General features: G+C 41.7%; 1 protein-coding gene across 1 annotated transcript in view; it reads right to left on the bottom strand.

Moving 5' to 3' along the window:
- Positions 1–990: 990 nt before the first annotated feature.
- rab24 (RAB24, member RAS oncogene family) overlaps positions 991–17,075 on the bottom strand; it is a 29,340-nt gene continuing 13,255 nt past the window's right edge. Inside the window, exons 4-9 of the mRNA XM_080851210.1 lie at positions 9,845–9,923; positions 8,916–8,983; positions 8,633–8,732; positions 7,902–7,952; positions 3,777–3,836; positions 991–3,286 (exon numbers count right to left, since the gene is read on the bottom strand). Of these exons, the coding sequence (XP_080707336.1) occupies positions 3,222–3,286; positions 3,777–3,836; positions 7,902–7,952; positions 8,633–8,732; positions 8,916–8,983; positions 9,845–9,923 (423 nt within the window). The 3' untranslated portion in view covers positions 991–3,221. The remainder of the gene's footprint in view (positions 3,287–3,776; positions 3,837–7,901; positions 7,953–8,632; positions 8,733–8,915; positions 8,984–9,844; positions 9,924–17,075) is intronic.

Here is a 17,075-nt window from a genome sequence, read left to right as displayed (position 1 = left end):
ACCGATGGCCAAATGGCAGAGCTCATCTTGTCTAGCAATTGACACATCAGTATATTTTCTTTCTCACTTTTCCCTCCCTAATGCCATTAAACATGGAGTGGAAGCAGAATATTGGACTCAGACACAACTAGGAGCATGATTGTGCTGCATCATATTTACTTAGTATGGATGTTTATTTTCTAGTTGTTTTGTGCAATGTAAAAGAAAGGTGTCCATGACTCGGTTAACAGAACAGTGCTCCTAAAATTGAAATCAAACTTTTAACATACCATAGAGGTTTACTGAAACTGAACTACTTTTAACATACCATAGAGGTGAACTGAAACTGAACTACTGAAAACTACTGAAAAGTCAAAATGATGACCTCTCTGGCTTGATCTTAAATTGCAAGCATACCCTATTTGTTTTCAGTGTATGTACGCAGTTTCACGGTCTCTCGTCTCTGCAGAAGATTTGACGGCATTTTATTCTCGACTGCCTTTTCCCAAGACATCATGTGGCCACCTTGCTGTTTCTTGCTCTGTAACAGTTTGGTTGATGTGTGATGATCTTTTTATGAGAGCTGCACATGAGAAGGTTGGAGTGTTGTTACTCACTGTACATAATAAAGGATGCCATCAGAGACGTGTCGGCTCATTCTTAGGGTGAAGGGACATTGGTTCAGACTTGGTCTAATTTGCTGAATGACCACCTCCATTACGGATACAGAGGCAATCTACATAAGGTCTGTTTTTAAAGGGAAGGGTCAGTTTGGACACTAGAGGAGTAGGAATATTTTAGTATATATCTGGTATATTTTACACTCATGTTCTAAGTACGTGATTTTCAGTGACTAAACAGAACAATAACATCTATTGATGATTAACAGTGCAAACGTATGTGCTGCTACTTCAGCTTGAAGTAAAAGTTATTAGGTAAAATCATGGCACAAAAACAAACTTGACCTAAGGTTTTTGAGTTTTATTTGAGATGCCTCACACAATTTCCAGTATACATGTCGATCTATCAGCTCAAACCAAATAGCGTCTCACATTAGACCTGGGAAGTTTCGAAAACATTATTTTCTTTCCAGGGGCTGGATTCTCAACCATCCATGAGGCACCTGTGTCAGTCAAAACACACAGAGTCCATCAAATGTTTAAGGACACGGTGTACAGACATGCACTGTGGTGTGCAATGCAGGTTAATGCTTATTTTGAAGTGCTACATAGTCGTTAAGAGAATCCAGGCCCCTGCAGAAAATAGGAATCATAGGAGCGGCCTCCTCCTATAGTCTCTGGTCCCTTCCAAACTCATCACTGCGAGAGCTTCACACACACAAGCCAGATCCACAGGGGAAAAATAAAAAGAGAAAAGCATACTAGAGAACCAAAATGAGCCTCTCATTTTATGCTTGTGTGGCACGACATATTTCACATTTCTGGAGTTCTCCTTCATGATTTACAGCTTGCCCAAGTAGTCCAAACCTGTTTACAGAAGTGTTACAGGCAGATATGTGTGTGAAACACTGAGGCAATGAACTATGAAGTTGAGTATTTGGATTGATCCGACAAAACCACACAAACTAAACTGCACACCAGCCTGGGACCAAAGCAGTAGTTTGCCCGAAACACTACATTTAGATTGGAAGAGAGCTACAGAGAGACACATGCTTGCACTGCCCCAATGCTTCCCACTTCCATACATCATATAGGCCTCAAAAACATCCTGCTACTCCAGAGGTTGAGAGTGATGCATAATCTGTTTGGATACTTGATTTGTCTTCATGGGAGGCCGACTTCAATGTCAGCCCTTTGTCAATCTTGTATGTATGGCCAATTTGACCATCACCACTCTCCTGGTTGACCGACTGTTGAATTATTCAGATCAATGTCTCTACCAGCTGCAATGTCTCCATCAATCATCAGTGAAATTCTGTAAGTGCTACACATTCAGGAGTAGGGCTAGATGGTTTTTGTGCAAAATCAGAGTGATATATCAGCATAATGGACACCTTCTACAAGTTGCATCTTGACGTCGACTACATCCTCTCGGTCATGCCAATCTAGTCTTAAAAGGTGCTCTGTAAACATAGTTCGAATGTGGAGTGATTTGTTTAGAATCATTTATTAGATTATGCTTTTCTACATGTCCCGTAGAGGCAGACATAGCAGTTAAAACTCAAACTCGGATTCCAACCCCCCCCCCATGCAGAGAGAGCATAACAGAACTCTACCCAACATGTTCAGACAAAGATACTAGAGAGGCTCTTCCAAATGTACACTTAACGAATAATTAAATAAAAACAGACCACTTAAAACATTGTAAACATTAAACACGCCATTCTTCGAAATTCAGCACTCATTTAGTTCTCTGTTGCTGTGCAAGATCAATTTGGTAGAATGCAAAATGTGTACACTTGACAGACATTGTATAACTCAAAAAAGATACACAGCCTTTTTGGTGAGAGATCGGGTTGTCTCCTCATTTCTCTGACTTGGGAACATTCCTGCTCACAGTTTTCTTTGTGTGGGTGTAGTATTTGAGACAGCTTGAGTTGAGAAAACACTGAAGTAGCAGGTGTTGCTAAGGTGATAGACTCCACATGGAATGACTCACACAGACTGGTCATCCTCCATGGGTCAGTACAACAAAAAAAAAAAAAGATGTATAAATAGTGTTCAAACAATCAACGAAACCAAACAGACTGCAAAAAGAAATTATTTTTAAACAAAGAACAGCAAAAAAAATAGTACTATCTGTATCTGAAGCAGAAGGCATTTGTAACTGCAGAACGAAGGCCATAGGATCGAAGTGAATAGTCTTCAGCAGACAGAAGGTGCTCACACTGAAACAAGCGCAGGGCTCTGGAGAGGGTGTCGGAGTACACAGGGTCAGTGTTCCAACTGGGATCACTGGGCCGTCTTCTGCACCAGTTCCCTTCTTCCTCCAAGGAGGAGGCGCAGAAGAAGGGAGAAAAAATAAACACCAAGGTGATCTCACAGCACAATACAAAATTCTTCCCCATCACGGAGTTCCTGCCTGCCAAAAAAAATGGATCAGGGAGAAGAAGAAAAAACAAAAACAGAAGGCAGAACAACACTGTACCGCTTGGCGCAAAACGATAATGGCAGCATTTTTGTTGTTGATGGTGTCATTAAAAAGAGACCTGGGAACAGAGTTCCCCTTTGGGAGCATAAGGCTCTAGAGTAGTTGGCTGGCCACAGGCGTAAGCGCATCAGTCAGTGGTGGCAGCAGGCATACAAATATGAGTCCTTCTTCTGACCAAGGTCTACCCCTTGCTCCTCTGCAAAAAGGGAAATGAGAAACGGGTCAAACACCAGTCTCAGTAGAGCTGTAGCTGAGGTAGAAGTCAAAATATTTATTGTATTAGGAGAAAAGTAAAGAAAACTTAGTTAAAAAAATAAAATAATAAATGTATCAGCAAAATCGGCCCTATCTTGCAGAGTAGCCTCAGTTGAAAAGCAAACGCTTGATCAGTAACTCACTCGGTCAGCATCTGTCAGACCAGACAATAAGACAGTTGTTGACATGTCTTATTAATCTCTGTTCAAAGTCTTCAGTCAAAGTCTCCTTTAATGTTGGATGTTATGTCAGGGTTTAGTACACATCGTTTGTTATGGCAATTTTAATCCGGTTTTTTTTGTGTGTGTGTGTGTGCCAGATTCATTTCTCCAATTTAATCAGACAACGTAGGTGCAAATGACAGAGTTTAAATATATAGGATTCCTAAACGTGGTAACCTTGCAGCTTCTGAGAGAAAAAGGGTGTCTCACCAGGCATGACCTCAAACGACGAGCTGTTATAGTCTTCAGCGACCTTTTGGAACAGCTCATCTGTAGACCAACACAACACACCACACAAGGGACTGTAACAAATCTGTTTTGGGGAAACAAACATAGCCTAATGAACAGACCCTCTCAATCATTTAATTGTCGATTCACCTACACATGTCAACTACACTGACAATATCTTCTCCTCCTGTGGTGGTTGTGAGATTGAGGGACATAAGTCTTGTTTCAGATAAGTTTAATGCACTGTACATATACGACAAGTATTGCCTCCTCTGCCAATAATGGTAGTTTCATCTACCTGGATATTTTTTCAACTAGTGTGTTTGCAATGTTTTCTACAATTCTGTGGACCCAGTCTTTCACCGTGTTGTTGGACGGTAGAACTGTCTTAAATATGTGAGCCACCTGAGGTCCACACATCATTTCAACCAATTTAATGCACGTCCAGTTGACTTGCTCACTGTGTGGCTATTACTACTGCAGCAGTAGAAATAAACAGAACGTGAAGGGTTCCAACAATCGATTGGCTCTTTATAATAATACAGGGCAGGCCTTCCTGTTACGAATCTGCCAGGTTTAGCGCTACAGATTCCATCCTATTTCCCCCATTCATTTCCCCGTGATTAGTCTCCTACCTTTTAACGCCTCTGATGATAGTCACCACAAGTTCCTTTTTTCTGAGGAACATTTCCCTAGTTTAACTCACCTCAGTCTCAGTGTGTCTAGTAGTCTTATGTCACTTCAGTTAACAGGGTTTCAGACTTAAATTTCTCAGTGCAAATGATACATTCAGCTCTAATGTTGCCCATTGCCACTATGAAGTCATAATTGTCTTCAGCATTCTCTTCCTCTTCTCTTTCCTCGAAATCCAAGATTTCTTTTAAAGTTTTTCGTTATTTTTCTTTTTTCATACATAAAAGAACTTCTGAAAGAACCATTTTAGTATAATTTAGTTGTCTTAACAGAAATGAAAAAGGGCTTAGAACAGACCCGTTGGGCTTTTTAATCCGGCCCACCGAACTTGTCCAAATATTATTAAATTCAATTTGACCTTTATCCTGTAATGCCCCCATTTCCCCGCTAGATGGCGCATGATCTCGCAATGCATGTGTGGGCTAGCCTGGATACCAGCCTGAACTCCGCCCACAACATTTTTGGTCTGGGAGATTCAGTCTGGACTTGAGCTAGTTGGGAGAGCTTCAAGTTTTCGAAAAAGTCGAAAAAGCAATCTGACCACCAATCAAATTGTAAGGGCGGGCTTTATATGATGATGGACAGATGATCAACCAACGCTTGAGTTGAATTAACCGGTAGATTCGAACTCCGACCAAGATGGCCGCTTCTCGGGAGCTTAGTGGGGAATATTTTATGTGAATTAAGCTATCTACACAACTTTTTAATGTCTACATTGACTCGGTTAGTTGTGTATGTGCAACACGAATGTTGCAGAGTATTGTTTGTCTTAACTAAAGCTCTCTAGACCATTATTGTTAGGTCATGCTAACGCGTACACCAAAAACCCATTGAAACACACTGTAGCTTCTAGCCTCGAGTGCTAATTAAGTAATGTGAGCAGGCATATCTCAACAGATATTGACAGCGCATTCATTTTGAAAGAGGAACAGAGAAACGCGATCAAGGCATTTGTCGATTAAAAAGATGTTTTTGCCGTCCTTCCTACGGGATCAGGTAAAAGTTTAATCTATCAGATGGTAATACCACGTCGCTCTGATTGGTTCTAGGTATCCAATTCAGCGAAGAGGCATTTTCTTTCCTGGTTCGTTGAAACACGCCCCATAATCACAGCCCAATGGTTCAGTATCAGACAGAGTATGACATCGTCAGGCTATGTGTGGGCCAAAGCTAGCTTTGGTTATTGTTTCCATGGTAACATGAGCCATCTCAGAATAATTCGCTTTTCTGTCTGCAATTTCTGATATGCAGCACATGAAGGTAGGAGAACGTAGGGTAAAGAAATGGTGCATGATCTTTGTCATGCATATTTTCAAATTGTGCACATGTAGAACAATATATATATATTTGAATGTTTATATTTCACTGCTATAAAAATATAGAAAGCAGGTGTTATATTTGTCTTCTCTGTCAGTAGTTTGATTCGTATGCTAGGCTATTTGCAGATTCTGTTCCATTTGCCTCAATGATGGTCAATTATTATTAGGTAAAGAAGCAATATTTTGCAATTCCTGTAGTGCAGGGGTTTTCAACTGGTTTTGTCCCAGGTACCACCATTCTGACTAGAAGGTAATCCGCGGCCCACTGACGTGCTCGCGCGTGCGTGTAGAGAGGGGAGACGTGTCAGTGTGATATCTGGGCATGGTGAAGTCCACACAGACTGTCTTTTCCTGGCGAAATGGTAGACAGCGACAGTCTAATATCATTATCTGATTCAAGCCTTGCCCTGTACTTATTCTTCAAGTACACCAGTGTAGAAAAAACGCTCTGGTAGATAGTTGGAAAGGGCAAAAGACACCTCATTGCTTTTGCAGCAAGCTCTGGAAATTCTGTCTGGCAACTTTTAAAGAACTTAAGACATGAAATTCAGGCAACATCTGTTGCATAGACTTAGCATTCAAGAAAACGTGATGCGTCTCCTGAAACACACCAAACGCTTTTCTAAAAACGTGACGTAGCAAAACCATTGTTTCCTATGGTGCGGCACGCCTTTCAAGCATTTTTAGGTGCGCTTAAAAGTTGAAATATTCTCAACTTCTCAGCGCAAGGCACGGATCCGCACCGCTCATCAATGGCACACTCGGCCAGGCAGGTTGCGCACGCAGCTCTGCTTCATGTGATGTATTCCTCATTGTATTTTCTTTTCCAACTTTGTCTCCCTGTATCCTGTGACGGTGTAGCTTTATTGGAAGCCTGACTTTGTCCCTATGTCATGGCAGTCTGTCCCTCCGTCACTCTACTCACTAAAAAACGATCCATTGGTGCATCTGACCAGCTAACTCGACGTTAGACTGTACGTTACGAATAAAATGTGTATGGCGTGACGTAGGGACGCAATGCATTAACATTTGCAAAGCACAGGCTACTATAGACTGGATAGGTGCAGTGTACCTACATTCTGTCAGCGTGAATCTCCTTTAGACATATTGTTCTTATTTTAGATATTTTTCACGATATTCAAGAGTAATCTGCAAATGTGTTGAAATATCCAAGCGAATTCATAAAAAATAAATAAAATCAATGGTGAACTGATCAACATAGGCTGAAGTCGCGGACCCCCTACAATGCCGTTGCGGACCACAAGGGGGCCACGAACCACCGGTTGACAACCCCTGCTATAGTGCATTGCAACGCCGTATGAAAATTACCGGTAGCTCCGCTAGCAAATGACGCTGCGACTAAAAAAATCCACGTCGTCGATTTTGTCGACTTATCGTTATTAGCTCTATACCGCACAGAGCCTGCGTGGCTGCTCTAACCTGTTAATGTAAATAATAAAGAATTTCAAGTGAGGTAATTGGTTTGGGCGCAGGCCTCAGATGTTTTCATGATGTTTGATCAGTCACGTTATGACATGTTTTTGTATTGTTCATGTTCGTGCAATTTGTTAAATTGCCTTGCAAATAAATGCTTTGCTACCTGTTAAAGGCCAAATCCTTTCATGTGATGATTTTTACATGTCATTTATATTAGTTCCAGTGGTCCTTAGAGAAGTGGGTATAGGCAAAAAAAAATAAGCAGCCCATACAGCACAGGATAATATTCTGTTTTGAGAAGTGGGTAAACGCTATGCTGACTGAAAATAAGTGGGTATACTCCGTATACCTGCGTATACCCTGGACTACACCACTGATAAGTTCACACAAACACTCCATCCATCTGTTCCTGACCCCGAGGAATAAGGACCCCCAGATTGGGAACCACTGATGAAAGGCTGTTTGTGAAAATGTAGCAGGAGACAAAAGAATTGTTTGTGAGCAAGTCTGGTTCAGATCAGTTCATATCTTGCGCAGCAAACACATAAAATCACAGAATGTTTACCGGAAGCTAGCAGAGACATCCCTGCCAAAAAAACTAGTACAACACTAAACAAGAACATTCAAAAGCAGAAACACCACATTTGGCATTACTCACCCACATTACTTCCAGTTTTGCTAGATGTCTCAAAATGCTGTGCCCCGATTTCTGCAAGGAAACAGAGTTGACGTTGGAGCAGGAGCGACCCTATAGTGTATGGCTAACATTGGAACAGGAGCGCCCCTATAGTGTATGGCCAACGTTGGAGCACGAGCGCCCCTATAGTGTATGGCCAACGTTGGGAGTAGAGCGCCCCTATAGTGTACGGCCAACGTTGGGAGTAGAGCGCCCCTATAGTGTATGGCCAACGTTGGAGTAGAGCGCCCCTATAGTGTTCGGCCAACGTTGGAGTAGAGCGCCCCTATAGTGTACAGCCAACGTTGGAGTAGAGCGCCCCTGTAGTGTATGGCCAACGTTGGAGCACGAGCGCCCCTATAGTGTATGGCCAAGGTTGGAGCAGGAGCGCCCCTATAGTGTACGGCCAACGCTGGGAGTAGAGCGCCCCTATAGTGTATGGCCAACGTTGGAGTAGAGCGCCCCTATAGTGTTCGGCCAACGTTGGAGTAGAGCGCCCCTATAGTGTATGGCCAACGTTGGAGCACGAGCGCCCCTATAGTGTATGGCCAAGGTTGGAGCAGGAGCGCCCCTATAGTGTACGGCCAAGGTTGGAGCAGGAGCGCCCCTATAGTGTATGGCTCGGCCCAACCCCCACCTACTATTAAGACTACACGTGATTATATTCAAGGATTGCACCTTTAAGTATCACAGACATAAAGCAGCAGGTTTACCATCAGCGAAGTCCTGCACGTCGTGGTAGTCCACCTGTCGCAGCCCTCTGTCCGCCTCAATAAGGTCATTTTTAGTGCCACACAGGTAGATTTTGCAGTGCTTAAAAAAGACAACACATTGGCAAAGACTAAGTCAATGTTGTACCAGGAAATTATTCAAGGGCTTTGGAATCCTTTTTAAATAGACTTAATTTTCAAACATTAACTAAGTGTAAAAATCTATTGAAGAAACTCCACAATCAGACAGAGTAAGGGAATAAATGACCAAGAAAAGTGACAATACCTCTTCACAATTTTGTAATTCCTTCACCCAAAACCTGGCACGCTGAAAACTACTGCTGTCTGTAAGGTCTAAAAGGGAAAATTACATCACATGTAACATGTAAGGTTCTAGATCATGTGGAAATATATGAGCCATCAGACATGAAACTTTACAGATCAGAGAAAGAGCAGACATTGTTAGAGAATAAAGTCCTGAAACAGGTTGTGTATTCATCATATCTTTACTAACATAAAGACTTTCCAGGTAAGGTACATGTAAAAGAGCACATAGAAATGAATGTGATAACAATTCATATTTCACAAGGGCAAACTAGCATATCAAATCAAGAGAGATAAGAACTTTGTTTGGTAGCCACATGGGCCAGCCTAGCCTGGATGCCAGCCCGAACTTAGCCCCGCCCACAAAATTTGAGGTTGGGAAGTTTGGTCTGGCATCGCTCCGTTGGGGAGAAATTATGGTTGATCCAAAACGGATCTAGCCAATCAAATTGTCAAGGTGGGCTTTATACGATGATGGACAGATGGCTTGAGTTGAATTACGGTAGATTCGAAATTGTACCAAGATGGCGGCGTCTTGGGAGCCAGTAGCTAGCTAGCCTCGCTGCTAATAAGTATAACGTAGGCATGCATATCTCACAGATATTGACAGCGCATTCATTTTGAAAGAGGAACACAGAAACCCGATTATTTTGTCGATTGAAAAGATGTTTTTGCCGTCCTTCCTACGGGATCCGGTAAAAGTTTAATGTATAAGATGGTCATACTACGTTGCTCTGATTGGTTCTAGGTATCCAATTGAGCGAAGAGGCATTTTCTTTCCTGCTTCGTTGAAACACGCCCCATAATCACAGCTCAATGGAGCAGTATCACACTCATATTCTGACTAGAATTATGAGTATGACATCGTCAGGCTAGGGCCAGCCCACTCACCATAGCACACAACGGCTCCTCGGGCTCCCCGGTAGTAGATCCTACTCATGGCTTCATAGCGCTCTGATCCTGCCGTGTCCTGTCATTGTAAAGGGCAAAGGTTTAGTATTTTAATTTTTTTTATTTTTGTACATCATCAAAACTACCATAGCATGTTTGTGTAACTAAGCTGATATGGCACTGCACCAGGGTGAAGCCAAGACCTGTAGTAAGAAATGACCTGTATATCCTGTGTGTGAACATGAGATTCATGATCAAGAAGCATAATATCCAAAATCCAAAAACAACAAAGGTCCCCACACTGGTATTACTCAGTCACTTGGGGTCAGGAAGCAAACTGAGGTGTGAGGGACTGCAACTAAGTATGGAAATAGGGGGCAGGCCGTTGAGAACAATCTCAGGCAGCAGGTCAGAGAAACCTGATTATCATACAGAACAACAAAAGGTTGCCAGACCTGTTTGCATTAGAAGCCAAACGTATTGACATTAAAAGATAGGAGGTGTCTTAAACAGTATGGCTAGAGTTGGAGATGCTTGTTGTTCAGATCTGCACCGCTGAATGCAGTGGTGGAAGAAGTACTGAAGTTTAGTACTTAAGTAAAAAGTACAAGTACCCAGGAAACTGAAAGTAAAAGTAAAAGTACTACATCAACAATCCTACTTAAGGCGAGACATGGCAGGTGAATAGGGTAACATTTTTAAATAAAAGGGATCACCATGAAACTTTACCAGTTGATTACATACATCATTATAAGAAAAAAATGTATTACAAGTTTTTGAATTTTGCATATTTAATTATGCTAATTAGGCTGGATCTCATTAAATATGCGCGTTTTTGCATATATTTCCGGTACATGAATCTTAAACTGTGATAAAGCCAGGACCAAAATTCTTTTTTTATTTTGTTTATATATCAAATGACAAAAAATCCTCACATGGATTTTAGGATATCTGCTTTTATGACCTGGGAAATCAAAATATACTATCCATGGCCTTAAAAATTTTCGCCATGATTTCCAGGTAAAATGACCCATAAATCTGGCCAGGAACAATTTATAAATAAATCCATGTGTAGATGTCTTCATAACAATGCTATGTGTGAAACTGGAAAGTGTGGTGTACCTAGGTTCTACATAGGCTGAGAAATGTGTACCTAAAAATTAAAAAACACTAATTTTGAGAAAACCGCATTTAAAGACAACACGTGGGGCACTGAGCGAATCACGTTAGCAGAAAAGCGCCGTCAGCCAATGAATCCCTTCAGAAAGTCAGGATTGGTTGCTGAAAAGAAAGGAAATGCCCATATTTGGATTATACAGCCTTCTGATCGAGGCTCATAGCTTTAAAGTCATACCAGACATGACAGATGCCGTGTAAAAAGACGAAACGCTGAACGTGGTTCAAGGGAGAATTCTTGGTAAAGTCAGGAGAAAATGGATGCCGCGGCTGAACTAAATGCAGTGAAACAGACACATAAATGTGTAATTTTGACGTTTTCTTTATGGTAGTATGAAAGATAACAAGTTAAAGAGGCAAACTAGCCCAAAATCTCAAATTTGACCAGGGCATGAAAAAAAATCGATTTCACCTGCCGTGTCTCGCCTTAAGTAAAAAGTAAATACTCAGTTTTAAATTTACTTTAAAAGTAAAAGTAAAAGTACTCACGCAATGGGTTGTCTCTCAATGTCTAGTGTTAGTGCCATTTTCATATTGTTGTTCAGATTTAGGCATTATATCATTTAGATTCATATTTAGTGATTGTTAATTATAGTTATAGCATATTTGTATTTATAGCTCGCTTTTCAGTCTAAAATATGTTTAAGTGCTTATGCATTGCATTGCTTGGAATAACCAGAGGTGAGCTGTGATGTAGCGAGCTCACGCATCAATTGTTGTCAATTTTGATGTATCAACTGTCACTTTGTTGCACTTGTCAGAATGTTGTCAGAATTTCAGTAAAAGACGGAGCGAACACAGTTTTTCTAACGTTGTTGAAATACAGTACACACGTAGACTCGTTTTCTTTCCGTCTAAGAGTGGTTACTTAAGGTATATGATAAGAACTACATACTGACCAAAAGAGGGGAACTTTAAGCCACTACATTAAGTAGAAAAACTGTCGCCGAAGGCGAGAGAGGATCATTGTAAGCCGAGGAAAGCTGCATTGCCCTGGACACCAGTTGATGAAGGAAGCTAGCCAGCTGAAAACATTAGCGGTGATTACAACTGCAGCCGACCGGATTTCCAGACGACTTCTATGATGATGGATGAGTACCCAAAGAACCATTGAATGAACTGATAAGCCTATTTAAAGATTTTGCTGGCGAAATAAGGATGATTAGGTCATTGTAATCAACGTAGCCACGTAACGTTGCGAAGTAAAAAAGGAAAACATTAGAACTTTCAAGACGTGCTATTTGCCGTTGGCCACACAGGACATTTGGGAAAAGTGCTATTGCTAGCTTGTCATATAAGCCCATAAGAAGCTCGAGTTTGTTTCTGAAAATGAAGACAGCCCTGGAATCTTTCTCTGGAAAGCATTTACATGTTTTGAGGTGAAAGGACTGTTAAACCGGATTTCAGGAGTTTTCAAGAGCTTGCTATAAGAGACTTGTCTAACATTAGTAGCCAATTTAAAATGTCTGATTTGGATGAAACCAGGACGGAGGGCAATGTGGAGCTAGACAAAAAAAGAAATATCAAGTTGACCACAAAGGCCCTACAACAGAAATGTGACGAACAAATGAAACTTAGGAAACATATATTAGCACACCTTGTCTCCAAAGCAGAGGAAATTGAAAACCTCATGATAAATGATTCTAATGCACTTTTAGTGGAAAAGATTCATCTCAGTGATTACTCCAAATTTCTGAATGATTTTATTGAAGTGAATAATACAGTTAGTGAACTTTTATCAAACAAAGAAAGGAAAGCTGATCAGCAGTATTGGAGTGAGCCAATCTTTATGAAGCATGAGAACTTTTTGACTAATATAGAGCTTTGGATAATAGAAGCAAGACGGCACGCCAACCCCGTTCACGAACAGGCTGCTTCTGAATATGTGACTCCAAAGACTGGCGCGACGACACAGCAAGGTGAGTCTGCCGTTGAATATGTGGATCCAGACGACAGTGCATCAGCCGTATATGAAAAATACAGTTCAGTCACTGTACGCAGTGTAAGCAGTAGACATTCAAAGTCATCCACATTGTCATCTACTGCTTCATCTGTGCGTAGAAAAGAGGAAGCTAACCGCGCAGCCCTACTCGCACGCGCAGCAACACTTAAGAAGAAACAGGCACTGAGGTTGGAAGAGGCTCAAATGAATGCCAATCAGATGCAGATGGAGGCTCAAATGAAAACCAAGCTGATTCAGTTGAAGGCTCAAATGGAGGAACTAGATGTCGAGACTGCTATCGCAGAGTCAACAGCAAAGCTACAAGTTTTTGAAGAGTATGATAACATGGACAACAACAGAATGAATTCCTACCTCTTCAAGAACATGCCTACAGCAGCAACCATCGAACATCATACTCCAGATGTCAGACCAAACTTGACCAGCAGTCTGCGAGTTAGCCAATACAACAGTGCTTCTCACTTTCCAACTACACACCAGTCTTATGTGCAAGTAAAGGAAGAAAACAACAACACAAGTACAAATTACAGTGGAACGCAGATTGAACTTGGCGAAGTGATATTGAAACAGAAGGATATCACAGAGATGTTAGTCACACAACAGAGACTAGCCAACTTACCTCAACGAGAAGTCCCTGTATACAGCGGTGATCCTTTCGAGTTCCTGCCATTCATCATCCACAGTCGTACAGACAACGATGAAGACCGCTTGTACTATCTAGAGCAATTCACCAGCTGTGAACCAAAAGAACTTGTGAAAAGTTGCCAACACATGAGCGCACAACAAGGCTACAATGAAGCAAGAAGGCTCTTGACCTATTACTATGGCAATGAGTATAAAATCGCTGCAGCCTACGTTGACAAGGCTCTCAAATGGCCTCAAGTCAAAGCAGAAGATGCCAAGTCACTTCACAGCTTCTCCATCTTTCTCACTGGATGTAACAATGTCATGAAGAACATGGAATACCTCGAAGAGATGAACAGCCCGAGCAACCTTCGGATCATCCTCTCAAAGTTGCCCTTCAGACTTTGTGAAAGATGGAGAGTCATAGCTTTCGACATACAAGAAAAGGAAGGAAGAAGAGCAAAGTTCTCTGATCTAACAACGTACATCAACAGACAAGCTAGGATAGCTTCAGACCCACTGTTCGGTGGTATAAACGAGTACTCCGAATCGAAAGAAAAAGGCAGGTCAAGCTTTAATTCTGCCCAGGAAGGCGGACTGAAAAGAACCACTGGCTGTGCTACTAGTGTTAAGCAAGACGAAGGGGATGCCTCAGAACCAAGGAAGTACAAGCAGGCAAGCAACGCATTTCAAGAGCCATGCCTGTACTGTAACAACAGACACACCCTGAGCGCATGTTACAAGATAAGAAGTCTGCCAAACAAAGAGAGAATTGAGTTCATTAAAGGTAAAGGACTTTGTTTCGGGTGTCTGACCCAAGGGCACATGGCAAAAGACTGTAACAAGAGAGCCACCTGTGAAATCTGCAGCAAGAAACACCCAAGCCTGCTTCACAGCCAAAGGGACGAGAACACCGACCAAGAGAACGTCAAGAACGAGAAAGCTGAGTGTCTGCTGGCAGAAACTTGACCGAACAAAAATATGTGCCAGCTAGGAGTGAAGTTACGGCAGTCACCGGGGCCGGAGGCAATGACTGCATCCTGTCTATCGTGCCTGTGCGCATCAAATCCAAGAGGAGCAACACAACAATAGAGACATATGCCTTCATGGACTCAGGAAGTTCAGCTACGTTTTGCTCCGAAAGGTTGATGACAGCTTGGTGTCCATGGTAAGAAGACTGAAGTGCTACTCCGTACTATGGGCCAGGAGAAGCCCATGTCCTGCTACGTGCTCTCAGATCTAGAAGTAGGGGTGTGTTGAAAATATCGATACGGGGATACATCGTCGCGGGCCTCTTTACGATGCGTGTATCGATACGGAGGCGTCAGTATCGATACTTCACGTGTAAAAAAAAAAAAAAAAAAAAAAAATTTTTTTTTTTTTTTGTCTGTTTCTTTGTACAGCGTCTACTTGGTTCATGTGCCTGCCTGCATACTTTGCCCATCATCCAGTTGATGGTATAATTTGAAAGCAGAGTTTCTGTAGAATCCACATGAGGTGAGAAATATGTTATGATGTACTGTCAAGGAGTTACAGGCAATTTTTTTTGGTTATAAGCCTAAAATATCGGGATACGTATCGTATACGTACGTATCGCATGTATCGCGATACATATCGTATCGCGACCCCTGTATCGGGATGCGTATCGTATCGCGAGGTGCTTGGCGATACCCACCCCTATCTAGAAGTGTGCGGTCTGACAGAGAACAAGTACATAAGCCTGCCAGACGTATACACCCACACAGACATACCTTTAACGAAGGACAATGTTCCTGTTGAGAAGGACTTGGAAAGATGGCCGTATCTGCAGAAAGAAGTACGGTTACCACAGATCAACGCAGATGTTGAAATATTAATTGGAATGAACGCTCACTCTGCAATGGAGCCATTGAAGATAATCCACAGCCAAGATGACGGGCCTTACGCAGTAAAGATGACTCTCGGATGGGTTGTTAACGGCCCTCTCAAGAAATGTGACGATCACCACAAGTCAGGACAATTCAAGTCCAGCCACTGCAGTCAAAGGGCTTCAGTCAACAGAGTCTCAGTTAGTGGCGTGGACAGCATGCTGCTGCAGCAATACAACCACGACATTCTGGAGCAAGCCTGCGAAGAGAAGTCAGAAACGTCCGACGAGAAGAAGGCAGTGTGTGAGAGTGGAGGATTCCGCCTAACTAAGTGGTCAATAGGGATGAGAACCTTTACGATTTTAACGATTCCGGTTCCTTATCGATTCCTGCTTATCGATTCGATTCCTTATCGATTCTCTTATCGATTCTTATTGGGTAAGGGGTGAAAAAAGAGCACAAACGGGTTTTTTACATTAATGTTCTTTTATATAAATTTCTAGAATGCTGCACACACCATAAACAGAATGTTTACATAAATAACCAAAAACTTTTATTAAAAAACAGACATTCTTGCAACTAAATATAAAACAATATTTAAATGCATATGTGGTGAGAGTGTCAACTCTAAAGCTATACATTGACATTGCAGAGCACTGTTGATTGCTATTTCACTCATTTACTCATCTATACTATAGATGAGTGTATGAGTGAATGATTGAAATAGCAAACAACCCCTATACAACCCTTCCTCTGCTACCTACTGATCTTTCTTTTCCAGAGCAGATATACCTCAGGAAATGTCTCATAATTGTTGGAACATTACAATGCATCCAGGTTTAGTTTAAGTTAGTCCAATCTAAACCCCTCCCTCATTGCACTCTTGAGATAAACTAAATCTGGCAATAAAATGGCACTAACAAAATCGTTGAATTTTCTGATCTGACATGAAGCCCTTGTTATTGAGTAAACTAAAGGACTGTATATTTTCTTGTAGGTTGCTTGGTTGTATGGCTAATTGCGAACTATTATGCTTAACGCTTCTAATAGCAATGTAGAACCCACTACAAACACAATAACGTACTGAAACATACCTACTTGTATCATGCACACAATGCCTCACATACGTATTTGAACAAAGATGATTCGCAAACTAGGCACTCAGTATATTTAAAACTTAACTATTGCTGCCACTGAATTGAAAGAGAAACGTATCCATATCTAGGGAGCTGCACGCGTTGCTAGGCAACGCCATTATTAACGGAGTCTTTTGCCCTTCATCCCTGACTTACCAAGGTAAAGTCCTCAAAATGTTTTATCATAACGGTGTTACTCGTGTGTTATCACAAACTTTCTAGAACCAACAGAGGGGAGGCAAGCACTGCCTCTGCCTCAAGCCAACGGCTGAAAATAGAAGATTCTACAGCTAAGCTAGCCTATACATTATATGACAATGTCCAACATCGCCCATTCTGTTAAGCAATTAAATGCTAAGTTTAGTTATGGTTAACACGACAACGCAAACGTTTGCTGATAACACACGAGTAACACCGTTATGATAAAACATTTTGAGGAGTTTACCTTGGTAAGTTAGCGCCGTCGTTAGTTGAAGCGCCGTCGTTAG

The sequence above is a fragment of the Sprattus sprattus genome, assembly GCF_963457725.1.
Source record: "Sprattus sprattus genome assembly, chromosome: 1".
Lineage (NCBI taxonomy): Eukaryota > Metazoa > Chordata > Actinopteri > Clupeiformes > Clupeidae > Sprattus > Sprattus sprattus.
The sequence above is the reverse complement of the archived record's forward strand: the minus strand, read 5'-3'. Positions and strand labels throughout refer to the sequence as shown.